This window comes from Stegodyphus dumicola, chromosome 2, assembly GCF_044657685.1.
Source record: "Stegodyphus dumicola isolate Sdum_Otavi_A_Nest chromosome 2, ASM4465768v1".
NCBI classification, from domain to species: Eukaryota; Metazoa; Arthropoda; class Arachnida; order Araneae; family Eresidae; genus Stegodyphus; species Stegodyphus dumicola.
In genome coordinates, this window is record NC_140769.1 from 170,452,322 (window position 1) to 170,469,905 (window position 17,584).

The window sequence follows — 17,584 nt, forward strand, 5'->3', positions numbered from 1 at the left end:
TCACTGATTCATTGTATAGAAACTTCTTAAAAAAATTGCCAGCATGACTTCATACCTGAATGATATTGCATACTGAATTTATGGCTTTTGATATATGGAAACAAATTGTAGGTTGGCTCCATTTATATCTGAGATGTTAAAATTCTATATGGGTTGTATTTCTTCAGTACATATTTATTTTATAATTAATGATAAAATGGACATTTAGATGAAAAAATTAGTTTACCTAATTTGTATTATTAACTGCTTGTTTTGTTTATTTTTTATTTATTTATTTATTTTAAATCTGATTGGTTTTTTGAAAGATGTAGCTACTTGTTCTGTGTTTACTAATTTGATGTTCTGTTAATTTTACTTCCTTTTTTCTGTTGCAAATTTGTTTTCATATATTTTGCAATCTACAGGACAGTAGCTGGATCTGCAAGAAATACTCCACGTCTGAAAACCAAAAATTTGACTGCCTTTCTTTTTAAGTAAAATGTCTTTCCTCGTTTTCATTTTGTTCTTGATTTACGCTGTTATGTCATCTCTAAGGCATTTATATTTCTTTGCAATTCTTGCATCTCTTTAGCTATTCACACTACAGTTTCATGGAATAGAAAAGGGGGGGACTCTATAAATATTTTGTATGGTCAGAATATTTAAGCATATTTTATTTGTTGTGAAATTCTTCATTATCTTTCTCAAGTAATATTTGTATATATGTTCATTTCTCATTCATATGTTTTTTTAAATGTTAGCAGGAGTATATAACATTGTGTAAAAAATAAAAAATTAACAATAATTGCTTAAATTATTACGGTGAGCAACCACAATATTTACCTTCCTTTGAATAAAAATTAAAACAGAAAATATTTAAAAATGATTTAATATTTGTTTAGTATTTATTCTGTTTATTGTTTTATTAAATTGCATATTGCAATATTATCAGTTGAATGCACAAATCAATGCTTGTTAAGATCATTTTTCATCATACCTTGTATTATTTTTGTCCTTGTGAAATTTAACAAACTTTGTAATTGTTTTGAATTGAACATGTTATACAAACAGCATTTTTGCATTATTAATTGAGAAAATACTAGCATAAAATTGCAAACAATATGGAAGTCTGAAAAAAAAAACTGTTAAAACTATGAATATGTATTTTCAGCTATCAAAACACATTCTTTGGTATTGTGGCATTTTGAATATATTTATATGCTATCCTGTAAATTCTAAGGCAGCATAGTTGTTAACTGTTAATTATGCAAATTCTGGAAATTGTCTTCGATATTTATACTGCTTCATGTTGTTATAACTTAATAAAATAAAACAATAAGAAATGTTTGACATGCTGTGCAATTTGCTTCAGCAATGCAGGTATTATATTGGCCTTTTATTTCAGAATAAACAGCTGGTTCAGTCTGATGAATTTTTGTACAGTTTGTATTAAATACATCAATTTATGGTGTGCTACAATGTAAAAGTAAATTAAATTTCAAAAAGCAGCATGTCTAGAAAATTTCATTTTCAGCATAAAATATGGCTGAAATAAATAAAGGGAATTTTTTAATTAAAAAACTTGCCTTTACACAGTACATAGTAATAATGCATTTTTAAAATTCAAAATTCTTTCTTTTGTATTTTTAAATTACTGCTGTAGAATTAAAATAAAAAACTGAAATATTGTAAATGCAGCAAACTCTCATTAATTTGAACTTTGTAGGACTAGCCAAACTATCAAAAGTTTTCAGAAATTATTTCGAGTTAATAAAGATGTTTTGAATTTCAGCTTTGCTTTTAACAAAAGTTTCAGATTTTTCTCTCAAATTAAGTGGAGTATATTGGGAGTATACAGATGTAATATCTGTGTATGTAACTTTTTATGCCAGCAAATAAGTTAAACTTTTTTTTTTTTTAAATTTGTTGATGTTGAATTTATGATCATCTTGAATTATGTAAAGAAAGTATGTGTCTGAAACATGTTTTCAAAGCCACAGGACATGCCAGATCAAAAATCAACCAGCATTGTCAGGTGTTCAAGTTCAAAACATTTATCTTTAAATTTTATTAGAGGGGAAAATGTAATGAATGATTGAATTCTTGCAATGAGTCAGCAAACTGTCAGTTGTTGTTGATCTTTGTCTTTCTCTTGGTGTATGAATGTGTGTAGATATAACAATGCTTGCATACAGGCATAAAATAAGGTCTTTAGGTAGCAAATTATAAAATAAGTTTATCTCATTTTCAGCTAGATATTAATTACATTCCTAATTAGTTTTATCAGGTTAATTTGGCAGTGTCTTTTAAAGAGCTTCAAAATTGAAACTAATATCATAAAAAATTTCTGCATGAATTTTCAATTTCACCCCTCCCCAGAATGTCTTATAAGCTTTTTATGCATGAAAACATTATATACTTCTGCTTGCTTCATTCTTCATGAGATCTTTAAGAGCTGAAATATTCAATTTCTATTTTCATACATGTTACCTAATTTATTACTTAATTAATTTGCTTTTCCCTTCTTACAATTTTTAATTTTGCTTTTTAAAATTCATTTCTTTTGGGAACTGTATTTTTACATCATTACAAAAATATAGAAGTCGGAGTAATTATGCAAGATGGCAATTGAAATTTATATGAAACATGTCTGTATTGAACATGTAACCCTGTTAGCATATGGGATAATTGCAGTCTTTTATATATTTGTTATGCAATTTTGAATTCTAGCCCAACATATCTTCTATATAGTTTTAGTATTAGAGAAGAAACATTCTTTCCTTTTCCAAGAAATAAGAAAGTGATAATTCTGATGGATGGATCCAAGAAGATATTATTCAATAAAAATTTTCAATAATCTGAATATCTGTTTCATAGAATATTATTATATTTTGCTTTTCTATGAACATTGAATCTTTTGTATTATCAATTAAAGTACATGTCTGTCATGAAAAGAAATTGGTGGAGCTGAGGACAAAATGATGCATAATAGTTCCCCCCCCTTCTTAAAGGTTAAACTAGGAATTTGTAAAAGATCTTTATTTAAAATTTTATATGCTGACAAAAACTTTTGAGCTGGAATTAAATTTGAATCATTGATTCTTTTCTCAGAAATATATAAGCAGATATTTAAAAGAAAATAATTTGAATCATTTATTTTTTAGTGTTTTGGACGTTAATAAGCTATTTATTCATCAAAAAAGAGATCAAATTAATGAATACATTAAAGAAAAATTACATTAATGAAACATAACTTACATTAATGAAAAATAGCATTTAAAAATTTTCAGACTTTGTGCATTAATAATAATAATTTTTTTGTTTGTTTGTTCGTTTGCAGTAAAATGGGTAGTTTTGGGTTGAATTTTTGAGAGCAATCAAACTAAATTTTAAAAATGGCTGCTTGTGCAAACAAGCTATATGTCATTTCTTAGAAGAGCATGCATCTGTTTTACAGATGTAGGTTATGAATTGTTGCAAGTGCTTAAGTTCTGTATTTTCAAGGACTTAAATTTCAATGTTCATTCATGTTAATTTTAGTATTGTATTTTTTAAATAAAAGTTATGTGTGTTATATATATTATTAATCCTTATGTATTTCCATATTGAATGATGCTTTTCAACAAAGGTAACTAAATGATATAAATACCCCTTGATGTAAAACTAAGTAAATATATGCTCTTTTAATGTAAAAGTTAAAACAAATTTATAGTACATTGCAGTATATTTTTAAGCATTTGTTTACCCATATAAAACCAATGATTTTGAAATAGGCGTCTTTAAAGTGGAGGAATCACCTTAGTTTGGGTCAATATGATATGTATTCTGGTATGACTAAAATATGGATATCATATTTGAAAAATTATTCTGAGAGTACCGAACATGTATTTATTGGTTTGTGTGTTTCTTGGTAACAGCTGGAACTAAAGCAAATTTTAACCAAAAAAATCAGAAGCACACCTTTCCATCACTCTTTTTTCCCTCATCTTCTTGCACTGCGGTAGGTGGAAGAAAAGTGCTTCTAAACTAACTAAAAGTATATAAACATGCACTTTCTATTCAACATTTTCAATGGAGTGGAGTAGTCGGAATTAATAAAGAGTACAAATGGACTATAATAATTTTCTGCACTTACAATTGGTTATTTTGTTATAATCTCTCTTTAAAACTAAATAAAGAATAAGATCGGTAATTCTTATCAGAGTAAGTGGGCAGGAGCTCTTTGGAGAAAGAGGGTGGGTTAAATCTGTGGTTACAAATACCACCCAAAGAGCTTTTTAAAACTGATATTACAAAGATTGTTAACTAGAACAGATAAGAAAAAACTGGATGGAAGATATTTGCATTTGACTTTTAGAAAGCCAATCGTTAACCTGTATACTTAAAATGCCAAAACGACTTTTGAGATTCACAGCAATTTCCTTCCCTCCCCGTCCATTAACGCACAAAGAGGCGCAAGACGCACAACCTAAAACATAGGAAACCACAAATAAATCCTTTTACGACATGTTGTCTGCAATCAACTGATACAGTGCATTTGGAGAAACTGTATCTGCTACTGCATACCGTGGGGTGAGGGAAGAATACATACAATCTCGGTTGTTTTTGTTGGTTGTCAGGGCAGAATTTACATATAAGCTACACAAGCTGGGAGCCCCCCCCCCCAAAAAAAACCTCTCTAGGTATTCTAATATTGTATCTGTCCCGGACATATAATATCTGTAATATCTGGACTTATAAAGGGCCCTATATCTCAAAAAGCTTAGAGCTTTATTAAGTCTAAATCAGTTTATTAAGTCTAAATCCAGGCGGTTGTGGTCATTTAAATAAAAGGCCTTCTCAGGTGTGGCTTTCAAAGGGTTAAATGATGATTATCATGTAGCAAATACATTTCTTATTCAGGTATCCCCTAACAGTAAAACTCGTAGGCTTTCATACTTGTCGTTTTGTGGAGATTGACTGCAAGTTAGAAACTAAGGATTTGGTTCTCTTATAAGGCTTATCAATAGTCTCCTTTCCTTTCCTGGGAGCTGCAGTATCAATTGGCTTCATTGGTGTATCCCAGGCATTTCCTTAATAATGAGACAGCTAAATGATTGATGGGTTCAACTAAAATTCTTCATGAATACTTAATCCTTAAATAACAAATGTCCTGCTGCAGAATTATTAAGAAAGAAAAGAGTGGTAAACTATCTAAAAATTTTTGCCTTACTTCTTAGATAGTTTACTACTGTTAGTTGATATTAAACTGTATCTCTTTCTTACACATGTGATACAGTAGAAAATTCAGAAATCCGCAAAGCTTGGAACCAGAGGTTGTGCGGATTTCAGGACAGAAAAGATAAAGCATAATATTTGGACTAAAAGTGCAAAATGAATAAGGCATATTAGATACGTTTAATTAAATTATTATATACATTATAGCAATAATTTATTGTGTGCATTAAATTATTATTACATATATAAATTGATTATATTATTCATTGTATTATATGCACACAGTATCGAGGTTTGCCGATTTCGCCTCATGCGAAGATTTCTGGTTTCGGATTCTTTTGTTAGAATTACTGTTGCTGTAAAATTTCAACAGCTTTTCTTTATTTTTCCGTATATCACACTCAATCATGTCACAATTCCATACCATTCTGCTATAAATCAAGGAGTAGCACCTGCTTCCGTCTTTTGCAGAATTTGCACTTTTTGCGTTACTGTCAATGCAACGTGTTTACGTTTTTCAACGTTGCAAGCAGTAAAATCATGAGTGCGTTTCTTATCTATCATATTAAAAAGGGCTGAAATTAAAAATATTCTTAATTTATCCACAAAATATCCGGATAAAAAGAGGCAGCACTAAAAAATATCGTGAAATGAAATAACAAAGCTCAGAAAATACAACAACGTGAATCATGAACAAAGAGTTGAGTGAATCGTTTGCTTTTTTACCTCAATGCAGATTAGAGGGGGGAAAACTTATCTTATTTTTTTAACTTCTTTATATCAATAATTTGGTATTTCCATTTTGACTCATTATTATTCGTTAATTATGACGTCATTATTCGGTAAGTATTTTTTCATCGATATTTTGTACTCAATGTTGCGGTTTCCGGAACCTGTAAACTGAATGTTTATATTCTGAGAGGCAACACGGATTTCAGGAGTTGGCGAATTTCAGATGGACGGATTTTCGGTATTTGACTGTATAATATTAACAAAACCAAAGCAGATTTAAGTATCATAATTTATTCAAATAATTGACAATTAAATTCTGCTGCAAAATTGCTACTATATCAATTCAAACAAAAACTATGCAGAAATGAAATTTAAATAAAATTAAAAGCAAATGAATTTCCTAAGACATCTTCTTCATGGGCTAAGGTGTTTTGAAAAAGGGGGGGGAACCTTTTTCTGAGCACAACCAAGAAATTTAGTATAAGAGAAAAAGGAAAAAATTAAATGAAATTGCGTGCCAAGTTCAGCAGGCCAAAATTTAAAAAGCATTCTATGTAAATTCAGATGAACTGAGAATTTTAAAGTAACATTATAATCGGGAAAAGTATGTATTATGAAGAACAGTTTTTTTTAACTTTACTCTCAGTTTTATAACTGTATGTTCATTTGAATTTAAACAGAATGCTTTTTAAATTTTGGCGTGTCAGGGTTGAGCTGATCAATTCACAAGTTGGTTTAATTTTTTCCTAAAATTGTCTATATATTAAATTTCTTAGATGTTGCGTTTATTAGCTCAGAAAAAAGGTGAATTTTCTTCTACATTTCTCGAGATGCTAAGCCTCAGTGTTCTGGGAAATGTAAATTCCATTTGTGTTTAATTTTTCTTTTCCCCTACTTGGGTTTCATTTATCCTATATAACATTCAGTTGCTTATTTCTGTATGATGTATAAATTTTGTAAAGTTATAAATTTAATCATTTGTAGAAAAATCTAAATTCCTTCTCCCAACTTTTTTTTTTTTGGGGGGGGCGACTGATACAGTTGTTTTGTAGAAAAATTTGTTTACCAGTTATTTATTCTTTGCCAAAAGAATATGATCCAAATAATAATTAATGTGTGGTAATAATGATTTTATAATACAAAAATTTGCTTTGATTTTATTGATATTAATTACTACAGCTTAAAGTGAGTAATTTGGCTTAAAAAAATTATTTGAATTTCATTTTTAAATTTATTTAAGTGTATATATATATATGAATGAAGTAATTTAGATGTTGAAGGCGTCGTAGATATTTCAAATTGTGTCCGGTCGAATGATTACCTTATTTCTCCACAAAGTGGTGCTTTTGATGAAGTCACAGATAAAAGTTTTAAAAATGTGCACGAGTGGAGAAGTAGAAGTTTGGCAGGGTGAAAGTAAGAGAGAAAATGCAACTTGTTCAAGATGAAAAATTTGGTGCAGAATGACTTAGTTTTTGTGTACCTTTGTTTTTATTGGTTAATAATAAGTTTGCAAATTGGAAATTATTGTTGGTTGAAGCATTATGTAAGTGCTTAACATTGGCATTATACGAAAACCTCAAGCCATGGATTAATTTTGAAATGATGCAGTTTAGAGCAATTTGTTATAAACATTTTTTTTTTTTTTTTTTTTTTTTTTTTTTTTTTAAGAAAGGGGGGAAGCCGAACTAAAAAGAGAGTTAAAAGACTATTACAAATTAAAATTAGAATTTTGATATAGGTATTTTTATCTTGCACACAAACAGACACATACATATGTTTATATAAAGTAAGATCATGTTTATTTTGCTTTGTACTTTTCTTTTTCACTTTTGGTGTGCTAGCATCTGAAGAAAATATGCCAGGAAATGTAAAATCCTTTGCTATTTTTCACCTTTTTCTTGAATTCAGATATTTTTACAGTGACTTTATGCTGTATTTTTTGCAATATATGTTCCAAATCTTTTTTCTTCTTTACTAAATTGAGTGTGATATCTGAATTTACTTTGAATATAATTATACATACACATCTCTAAGCTTTGTGTGTGTGCATGTGTTTTAAAATCAAAAACTGTATTTAAAAAATTATTAATTAAGATGTTGCTCTATCATTTTTACCAAAAATGTTTTATTAATGACAGAAATCCATATCCATGCTTTTTAAGGATCCTTTGCAATCTTTCAATGTTTTCTTGTATACAGATATTTTTAGTTATTTTACGTTGTGTTTTTGCAATATTTGTTCCAATTCCTTTTTCTTCATTACCAAATTGAGTCTGATATTAAAATTTGCTTTGAATATAATTATATGCACACACTTATAAGTTTTTTTTTTTTTTTTTTTTTTTTTTTGCATATTCCAAAGACCTTTTTGAGGGGGGGGTAGTTAGTTTTGTTTTGATTCCCCCCTTCCCTTTTCCATTGCTTTAATTCTTTAATATTAAATATTGTAAAATGCATTTAGGATTTATATTTTAACCAGTTTCTGTTTAACTGTGTAATTATATTGTGGCATTTCTTAACTACATTTAATAAACTTGATTTAAGAACATTGGCATTTTAAAAAGCACTGTGTGATGTTTGCAGGATGAATTTAAAAATAATAATTAGATTAAAACCCTTATATTAGGTTTAAAATTGCGTTTTGGATGCATATACAAACACAAAATGCAAAGGCTAGCAGAGAAACCCAAAATAAGTAGATTGTGTGATGGAATGTATGTGTGGAAAAGATGCTTTGTATGGGACACTGTTGAGTGATAGACAGAAAGCTATGTAAATCATCATTCCATATTGGATTTCAAGCAATACATGGCTACAGGAACACAGACTTGGCAACATGTATTTTATCATTGAGATTGCAGACAGAATTGGAGTAACTGCTCCAAAGGACGTGCTCATAAGTAAGCTCTATGTATGTGTAACAGCTGAAAATGTATACAGGGAATGTCAATTTACACCTGCAGAATATTTTTACTTCTTAGTAGTGCCTAATACCATCTCAGTTGCACCATTTGCATACATGCTTAACATAAGAAAACCTGCTTATTTGGGTCCCCTATACCTGCCAAATTTTATCAGATATTTTTGAATCGCCCTGTAATGCTTCGATATCATGTAACTGTTCTAAAAAGTAATTCCCCCATTGAATAAACAAGACTGTTTTAAAATGAAAGATATTATAAAAAATTATTTTTAAATAACCTGAATAACCAGTAATCTTTGTTATTTTAAAATCCTTTTCATTTTAGAAAGACTCTTAGAATATTTGTATCTTTTTTCTCTGTTTTAGTATCTTAAATTAGGACAAGTTTCTTAAAACGTTTTTATATATTAAAATATTCTCTTTTTTTAATTTCTTTTAAAGAATTTTTTATACCATAAAATATTTTCATATTTCAATATTTAAAAAGTAACTATTAAAAACTACATATTAATGAATTATCCTCATTATTAACTATACAAAATTTAAGGAATTATGTAAATTTTTGTGGAGGGAATTTAATTTTAAAAAATATCCTTTTAGGTAAAAGACAATATATGATGAAATCAACTTTTCATGCTTTCTCTTTAGCTAATGTGACTAAAATTCATGGCATGTTTGCATACTGAAATCTTTTCATTGATTGCTTGAGCAATGAAATTGCATGCTGCATGAATGTTATTGGTAGCTTTTTTTGTGCACCTTAAAATAGCATTTACTGTTTTTCAGGCATTTGGATGGCAAAGAAAAGAAAAAAGAAAAAAAGAAAGGTCTCTTCTAAGAGAAAATTTGATTTACTGTGCCTCCATTTACGTTGTTTGCTTTTGTGCTGTCCAATGTCATCATTGCTACTATTATCTCTGTTGCTGTTGAAAATTAACAACAGCTCATGAAAAACTTGCTCACCTAATATTTTGCCATTGCCTACATTAAAGCTTGTACATTTTTGGTTTTGCATTCCCAAGTTGCATTTGAATGTATCTGTATATATAGTTTTATTCATTTATAAATAACATTTTTATTTGATTATATTAAATTGAAATATACTGTGGTACTTAAAAAGTTTTTTTTTTTTTTTTTTCCCCATCATCAAATGTTGAAAACTTTTATATAAATAAAAGCACATTGTCGCTTCGTCTGTTATATTTATGTATTGAAATTGCCAAATAACAGAAGAGTTTTCATGAATATTTATTCAGAAAGTTGTCAAAGTGTATTATTGTTCATTTGTAGAGAAGTTGTGTTCTGGGACTAATTGGCATGTGAATTAGTAAAAGTTGTATGTTAAAGTAACTTTTTCAGATAGTGTGACTTTATTCTTATTTCTCAATTTATTTTGAAATAAGTATGATAAATAAACAATAGATATATTAGGCCACTATTTTCCCCATTTGATTATCCTGATGATGGTCAATTTATATTCATAGTTAAATTATTTGAGAATGATTTGTTGATTTCAGCAGTATGTGTATTTGGTAATGTTTTGAATTGGAACTTAATAACTGGAAAAAATTTTCCCCTGGATGTTATAATTACATTTTAAAGACATGAAAATTAAAATTCTGTTGTAGTATTTAAAAAAAAAAAAAAAAAAGAAGAAGAAGAAGAGGGAAGGAAATGTGTTTTTGTATAATTATTAAAACATTGTAATTAAAGCTTTAATTTTTTTATAAATATAAAGTCAAAATTTAGATATTTGAGATGTAGTGATTGCATGTTTGTAGAATTGTAGTACAGGCTGGGAAATATTTTTTAATGCTACAACATCAACTCAGATTCATAATGTTGCATTTTTAAAAGTCACATTTTCTTAGCAAATGCTGGTAACAGAATTTTTTTATGCTGAAAAACATTTTTATATGTAAATATATCTATATAATATATCAAATATATATTGGTAGATTTCTAAAAATCACATATTCTTCCTTTCTGTTGATAAAAACCGTGCTGTGCTTTTGTTTTATGTCCTTTTTAGTGATAAGAGCTGACTATGTGGAAGGTGGAGGTTTAAATTTTTTCAAATACCCTGTCATATTATGATAAAAGAAATACTCAGAAAAGTTCTTATGTTTGTATTTAATATTTTATGATAGTATCATTAGAAATTACACCTCATGATTTTAATATAATGAAGTTTTTCAGTTACTTTCCTTTAGTCTTAGTGGGATATCAGTTTCATGCTTTGCATAAAACATAATTGAGTTATTTACTTAATTGTCAATTTAAGCCAGGATTAATGTTGTTAGAGTTAACTGTTTTTTTATATATTACTATCATGAAAATACTGAAATTTAAAGCTCAGCAAACTCCTTTTCTTTTTATCACAAAATTTAAATTATTTAAAATAATTCCTATAGCATATTGCATGTAATCTTATTTTTTTATTTTACTATCATGACATTTCTGATTGGAATTAAGATTGCAGATGTATTGCTGTGGCTGAACATATATTGGATATTCATTATTGTTTTCTAGCCCTTAAAATTTTCTATATTTCCCCAGATTAATCCATAATAAGGTGCAGATATTTCTTCAGCACCTTATTATGGATATTTTATGGGGTATAAGATTCCTACCTTCATTTCAGGTGGTACCTTGTGTAATGGCAAATTGTATTATCTCTATTAAGATGCATTTGTCATTTCTTTATAAAATTAGTTTGACTGTTTAATTTTATGAAAACTTCAGTTGAAGTATGTATGTAGAAATTAGTTTTCATGCACTTTTTTTAATGCCTTCACTACTATATGACTTTATTACTTATGATGGTTCATTTTGCAATTAATAATCCTCATCTGAGTTCAGCTCTTTTGCAAGTTTTTTTAAAGAAGAAGTTGTGTTTAAAAAGAAAATTTGATTCTTATTTACATAAACCTGGTGATTTACTGTAAAAAATTTAAATTTAACTTGGGCTGAAGAGCAGATGTCAAATCTTTTTTTTTTTTCCCTGCTCAGAGAAAAGTACTTAAATGGTAATTAGACTGCTAAATTTTTTTTTTTAAATAAATATTTTATTAGTTTAAAGTCCTTTTCTAGAATAAGTTGATGTGAGTGTATTTAAATATGCCTTTTTGTTAGCATTAATGAGTATATTAATTTTCAAATTTTGCATTTTGCTATTTATGAATTGCAACAGGGGGAATAACCGTGGTTTATAGCAGTACTGCATCTGCTGTTTTTCTTTTTTTTCTTGAAGGATTCTTTCAGTATTCATTCCAAAAAGTATTGTATTTTTAGCCACATGTTTAGAATTGTGTGTTATTATAGTATATGAGTTTTAATAGTTAATATCTTTTATTCTTATCTCCTTGTGTAATTTTTTCTTTTGTTCCATAATGTAACATGTTGACATTTTGCTGTAATAGGGGTCATGAGAAACAATGGATTTGGTTTAAGAAGTAAACCTGTTTGAGAATGGAAATATCAGCTGTAAATAAAACAAAATTCAGCCTCTTGTGTTTATTTACCACTAGTATTTTTGATCGATGGAGTAAATGTAATATTTACAAATATTTGTTATGGAGCAAAGAAATACTATAAGCATTGTAATCAAAAATTAAAATCTGTTTTTATGAAATGTCAGTTATTAAAGAATAATTAATTCTTTTGTACATAATATTTCGTTTCGGTCAGGGAAGAGAATTTAAGTAAATATCTGTAGCTATAATTTTCTGAGAATGTAGAACTATTTGAAACTTGTGTATTTTTTTCCTTAAAGCCTGAAAATATGGACATTATAATAAAATGGGAGCTTATTCTTCCTTATATGTCAAAACTTCTTAGTGTATTATTTTACTGCTGTATATTTAATCTATTACTAACTTAATCTAATAATGTATAACAACATAAAATTGTTTCTTATTTATGCATTTAAAAAAAATTCTTAATTCATGTGAGTGCCACTTAAAACTTTTGAGTATGTGAATTTCTATGTAGAGTTTATCAGTGAAGTGAGGAAGAACCAAATGTGTTAATATAATATCACATTCAAGGTTTTTTTTTTTTTTTTTTTTTTCCTTTTAAGTTGAAAATGCATCCATAGCATTTCCAGTTTACTAAGTCATTGTACTGACTATGTTATCCTAAATATTTAATACTTTCTCATGGTTGATGTATATTTTTACACTTAATATTTTCCACAATGTAAAATGTGTAATTTAAAAGTTTACATTAACAATAATTTTTCTCCCTAAATGTGTATGTCAGCTGTTTTATGTTAAATTTAATGAGCAATCTAAATTAGTTTTCCCTTTATCTAACTCTATTGTGGGAGACAATGGTACTAATAAATAGTTCATTAATAAAATATTAACAAGTTACTAATATTGGAAAATCTTAAAAAAATGTCTTTTGAGTGATAACACGGTTTGGCATAATTTTATCCTTAGCAGTTTATCATTGATTCCAACCTTAACAAACGAGAAATACCAAAACAGTTAATGTCACGTAGGAAAAATATCCGTCATTTTATGTGTTAGTTTTTTTAAGCACCATTTTGTGTTTTATACATATAACATTTGAGAATGTAAATTTTTGTGAATATTCTCATAAATATTGCTTGCGTTTGGGTTTCATTATGCTGTAATTATTGCTATTCATCAATTTTTATTTTCTCAGCATTTTGAATTTAAAATAATATTTCTTAACATTTCATGGGAAAGAATTAACTGCTTTTTAATTAAAACATTTGAAACATGTGTTTGAAAAAAAAAATTTTTAATTGACTACATTTTGAGTGATTGACTGCATTTTATTGATTGTATTTAATCCTTCCTATCTATATCATATCCTATCTGTATCAGTGCTGGTTATATTTCCATTTGTATTTCTGAGAAAGGCTCCATTAATTTCACATGGCAATCTAAAAAATATGTGGCAAAAGAGGTTAAAACCTGTATTGATGGTATGACTGTGCTAAGTGTTGTTAAAATTAATTTGAATCAAAATCTTATTGTATATAATTAGCATAAATTTTGTTTAAATTTAATCTTTCTTATCCATGTGGTATCAAAAATATTTTTATGAGGTTGCAGTAAATATAATTTTATCTTTAAATTTCATAATTTTACAGGAATTGATTTTAGTAGATTCAAATTGTATTAAAACATGTCCCCTCCTTTATGTGTGTGTGTGTGTGTGTAGAGGGGCGAGTTGCATCAGAAGTTTTCTTTTGGGGATAAAAAGACTTAAAACATTTACTAGTTTTAGATAGTGGTTGTATAAAGTTTCATATTTATTTATAGTTTATGAAGTGATTTCTTGTCAACAGGGTAAAATATTCTTATGCTGTAACAGACTTTAATAAAACTCATAGCTTTTTACATTTGATAATTTTAGTAAGAAACTATTTTTAAAGTTCTTCTATTTATAAGCTTTGAATCAGTTTCATAATGAAATGTGATTTCATTAAGATTCTCTTTTGATAAATAAAAAGTCATCGATGAATTACATGTATTTCACTTTCATAATAATATATCAATGGATTAAACTGTGTGACTTTTTTTGGGGGTGGAGGGAATTATATTAATAAATTTTCACATTAAAGAAAGAGCAAAAAGAAAACATTTGATTTTTAGATTTTGGATAGTGAATTTATAAACTGTTAACTTTGGTTGTTTTAAATTTATCTTTTCATTTTAATAAAATGTACTATTTTTCAGCAAGATAGTACAGTTCTTGGTGGAGAATAGGTTGAATTAATGAAGAAGAATTTTAAACGTTTTTAGAACTAAGAACTGGCAGTTTATTTAGTGTATCATACATGTTTTTAAATTATCAAGAGCTAAATAACTCCTTCATATTTCCCCCCCCCCTGTGACTTTTAATTTCCAGGAATACAAAATATTTATCAGCTACTGAAATTAGTATGAATTTCATTAATTTTAGTTTTAAGTTTGAAAACATGATATACTGTATACTGATTAATGTATTAATTTTAAATTTTCCAGCTCATTAATTCAATTTCTGATGTGTTTAATAGCTACAGTATATTTAAAGAAACTGTAAACGTGTAATGAAAACTAGTTTGTATCCTTATTTTGCTTCTAACTCAGTAGGAATAATTTTCCCCCCATTTTTCAAAATGAATTTTAACATATCTGCAATTTATTATAGCAAATTATTGATGTGTTTCATTCATAGAAGCTTAAATCTGAAATTCAGTATGATTAAAAAGTTGTATGTTAAATCCAAGACGTTGATCTATAATAAATAATTATGGATTGTGTAACAGAATTTGTAAATAGTTCAAAATTTGATGTAATAATGCAACATATCATCTATGTAGGGTACATTTTTTCAAAACTTGGAAGAGGAAAATGTAGTAGTAATAAAATTTAGAACATAAAAAAAAGGTGTGTGAGTGAAATTTGGAAAAGTATTTCCCCCCCCCCACATCTCTTCACTAAATGTTTTGCCAGAAATGCATGTTAAATGTACTAAGATGATCTCTGAATAAAGTATCATTTTGATCTTTTTAGATATTTATTAAAACCATAAGGCTTTTTATTCTTCTGTTTATTTATAACTATTTATTAAATCTGCATATTCTTTTTAGTACTTTGCTGAAATTCACACGATATAAGCAGAAGCAATTAAAAAAAAAAAAAAAAGGCCTGTGAATAAATATATAAAATTGAATGTTTTTATTCATGTATTGCAATAGAAATCCATTCATAAAGACTGGTTTTAAAGTAAGTTAATTCAATTTTATGGATAAAGTGAAAGAAATATGACCATTTAAACATATTGATTTTAAAATGATATAAGAATTACTCTTATATTTTTTTTTATTATTAAGTTTATATTTTTGTGAATCCTGCAGATTTATGTAAAGAAAAGGTGACATTGTATGCATAATTTTAAGTCAAATTTTTAACATTGGGAGTATGACTTTGGAAGGAGAAATATTCTTCAGCTCATCTTTGTTCTCCTTCTTTCAGTACAGGAATGTACAGTTTGCTCATATTAGTGAAATAGATTGATTGTATTGCTATATTTGCAAGTTGTACAAATGCTCACAATTTATCTATAATAAAAGTCATGCATCAAAAAAGAACTTTGTATATTATGGTGCATGAATTTTGTTACGCATTTCTTAGGATTTAAATGGCTGATTTTGTATTTATTGCATTTTATGAGCATTTCAATGTGCATTAGTCTTATCAATGCAGTTTGCTTACAAATTTTTACATTGAACATTTTTACAGTAAATGCCAAATGTTTTAAGATCATATTGTAGTGCAATGTTAGTTTTTACTGTTCATGAACATTGTGATCACTAGTACAAGATAATGAACTTAAAATGTGACTTTTTTAAGACACAAATAAAATTTTCAATTGCTGAATTATGAAAATCTGTTTTATTATCTTGAAAAACAATATATCAGTACATTCGCACATTTCAAGTATGTTACGTATCAGTGTAGCCCAATATTAAAATAGATCAGTTAATTATTTAAATTGTGAGGCATGTGGAATAATATTTATTTTGTATATTTGCACCTGTAGTTTTAAGATCAGTTCAAACAAACCTCTTACCTGTTTGTATAATTTTCATTTAAAATCAATCAACAGACTCCTTGAGATTACCCTTCACTAAAATTTGAGCAAATTTAGTAAATTGATCTGTTAGTAGCTTATCTGCTGATCTCTTCAGAATTGTATGGGGCAACACCATTGGTATTACTTCCTGTGTTTCCTTCCAACAATCGGTTACTTGAGTCTTCGAATTCCATCTCAGCTGTTGTTTTAGGGAATTCAGATTTATGAAATTCTCACTGCCAGGTCTTTTAATGTATTCCATCAATATGCATGAGAATATGCTTTTAGTGGTGGTCTAATAAACTGTGTATTGACATATCAAAATCAGCAAACTTGCTTCATCATAGTTTCCTGAGCCTTTTGTATATTAGAAACTGGAATATGTGAGAAAATACAGAATTTATGGCTTGAAGCTGCAATATCAGCTACTTAAATTTTTGAGAACTTTCAAATGTGGCCAGATTGTCATCATCTTTTATTACTGAAATGCTGCTCCTAGTATCAGTATCAGTAGTGGGCATAGCCTGACCCACCTGATCAAACAAGTTGGTCTCATGGTCATAACAGGCCATGCCCAGTGCTTCTCCTAGTAAAAGAAAATAAATGTTTGTTCCTTATAAATTTATTCTGTGTGATAATTTGCAACATACATAATGAGGTAACATGGACATTATACCTATGTATAAAGTACTGTATATTCTGTACTGCACACTGGTGTATAACACGTGCCTATAATTTCAAATTACATTTTTTTATTTTCATGTATATTCTTGTATAACGCACACCCTTTTCTTTACGAAGAAACCTGAAAGATACATGTGTGATGCTTTTGAATTTGTTCAACTGAAGGTTTTTCTCAGGCTTTCGAACAGTGGTACACTGAACTGAGGAGTGATAGGGAGAACGATATGTGTCAGGGGATGGAATAAATAATTCTGAAAAGTAGGTGGGTTGTATTCAATGCAGATGTGCACAAGAGTGCTAGGTTTCGAATAAAGGGGGATATAATTTGGGGTAAGAATGCACTTCCAACCCGAATGACTTTGCGCATTTGTTTTAGTAACATTTTAGTAAACTGCATTTGTTTCAATTGAAATACAGTTGATATAGTGTTCTTTTTAGTAGTGAATA

At 28.0% G+C, this 17,584-nt stretch overlaps 1 protein-coding gene across 7 annotated transcripts in view; it reads left to right on the forward strand.

Moving 5' to 3' along the window:
- Positions 1–16,257, forward strand: part of pnut (septin 7-like protein pnut) — a 198,347-nt gene extending 182,090 nt beyond the window's left edge. For 2 of the 7 annotated variants that reach the window (XR_015039653.1, XM_085811436.1), the window contains 2 exons: positions 405–473; positions 12,277–16,257. Coding sequence is in view for 5 of the 7 variants with exons in the window: in XM_085811436.1 (XP_085667562.1) it covers positions 405–473; positions 12,277–12,313 (106 nt within the window). In the remaining 2 variants the exon portion in view is untranslated. Of the gene's footprint in view, positions 1–404; positions 474–9,640 lie in introns of all 7 variants that reach the window. The other 5 variants (XM_085811442.1, XM_085811435.1, XM_085811437.1 and 2 more) reach the window with 3 other exon arrangements.
- Positions 16,258–17,584: the final 1,327 nt, after the last annotated feature.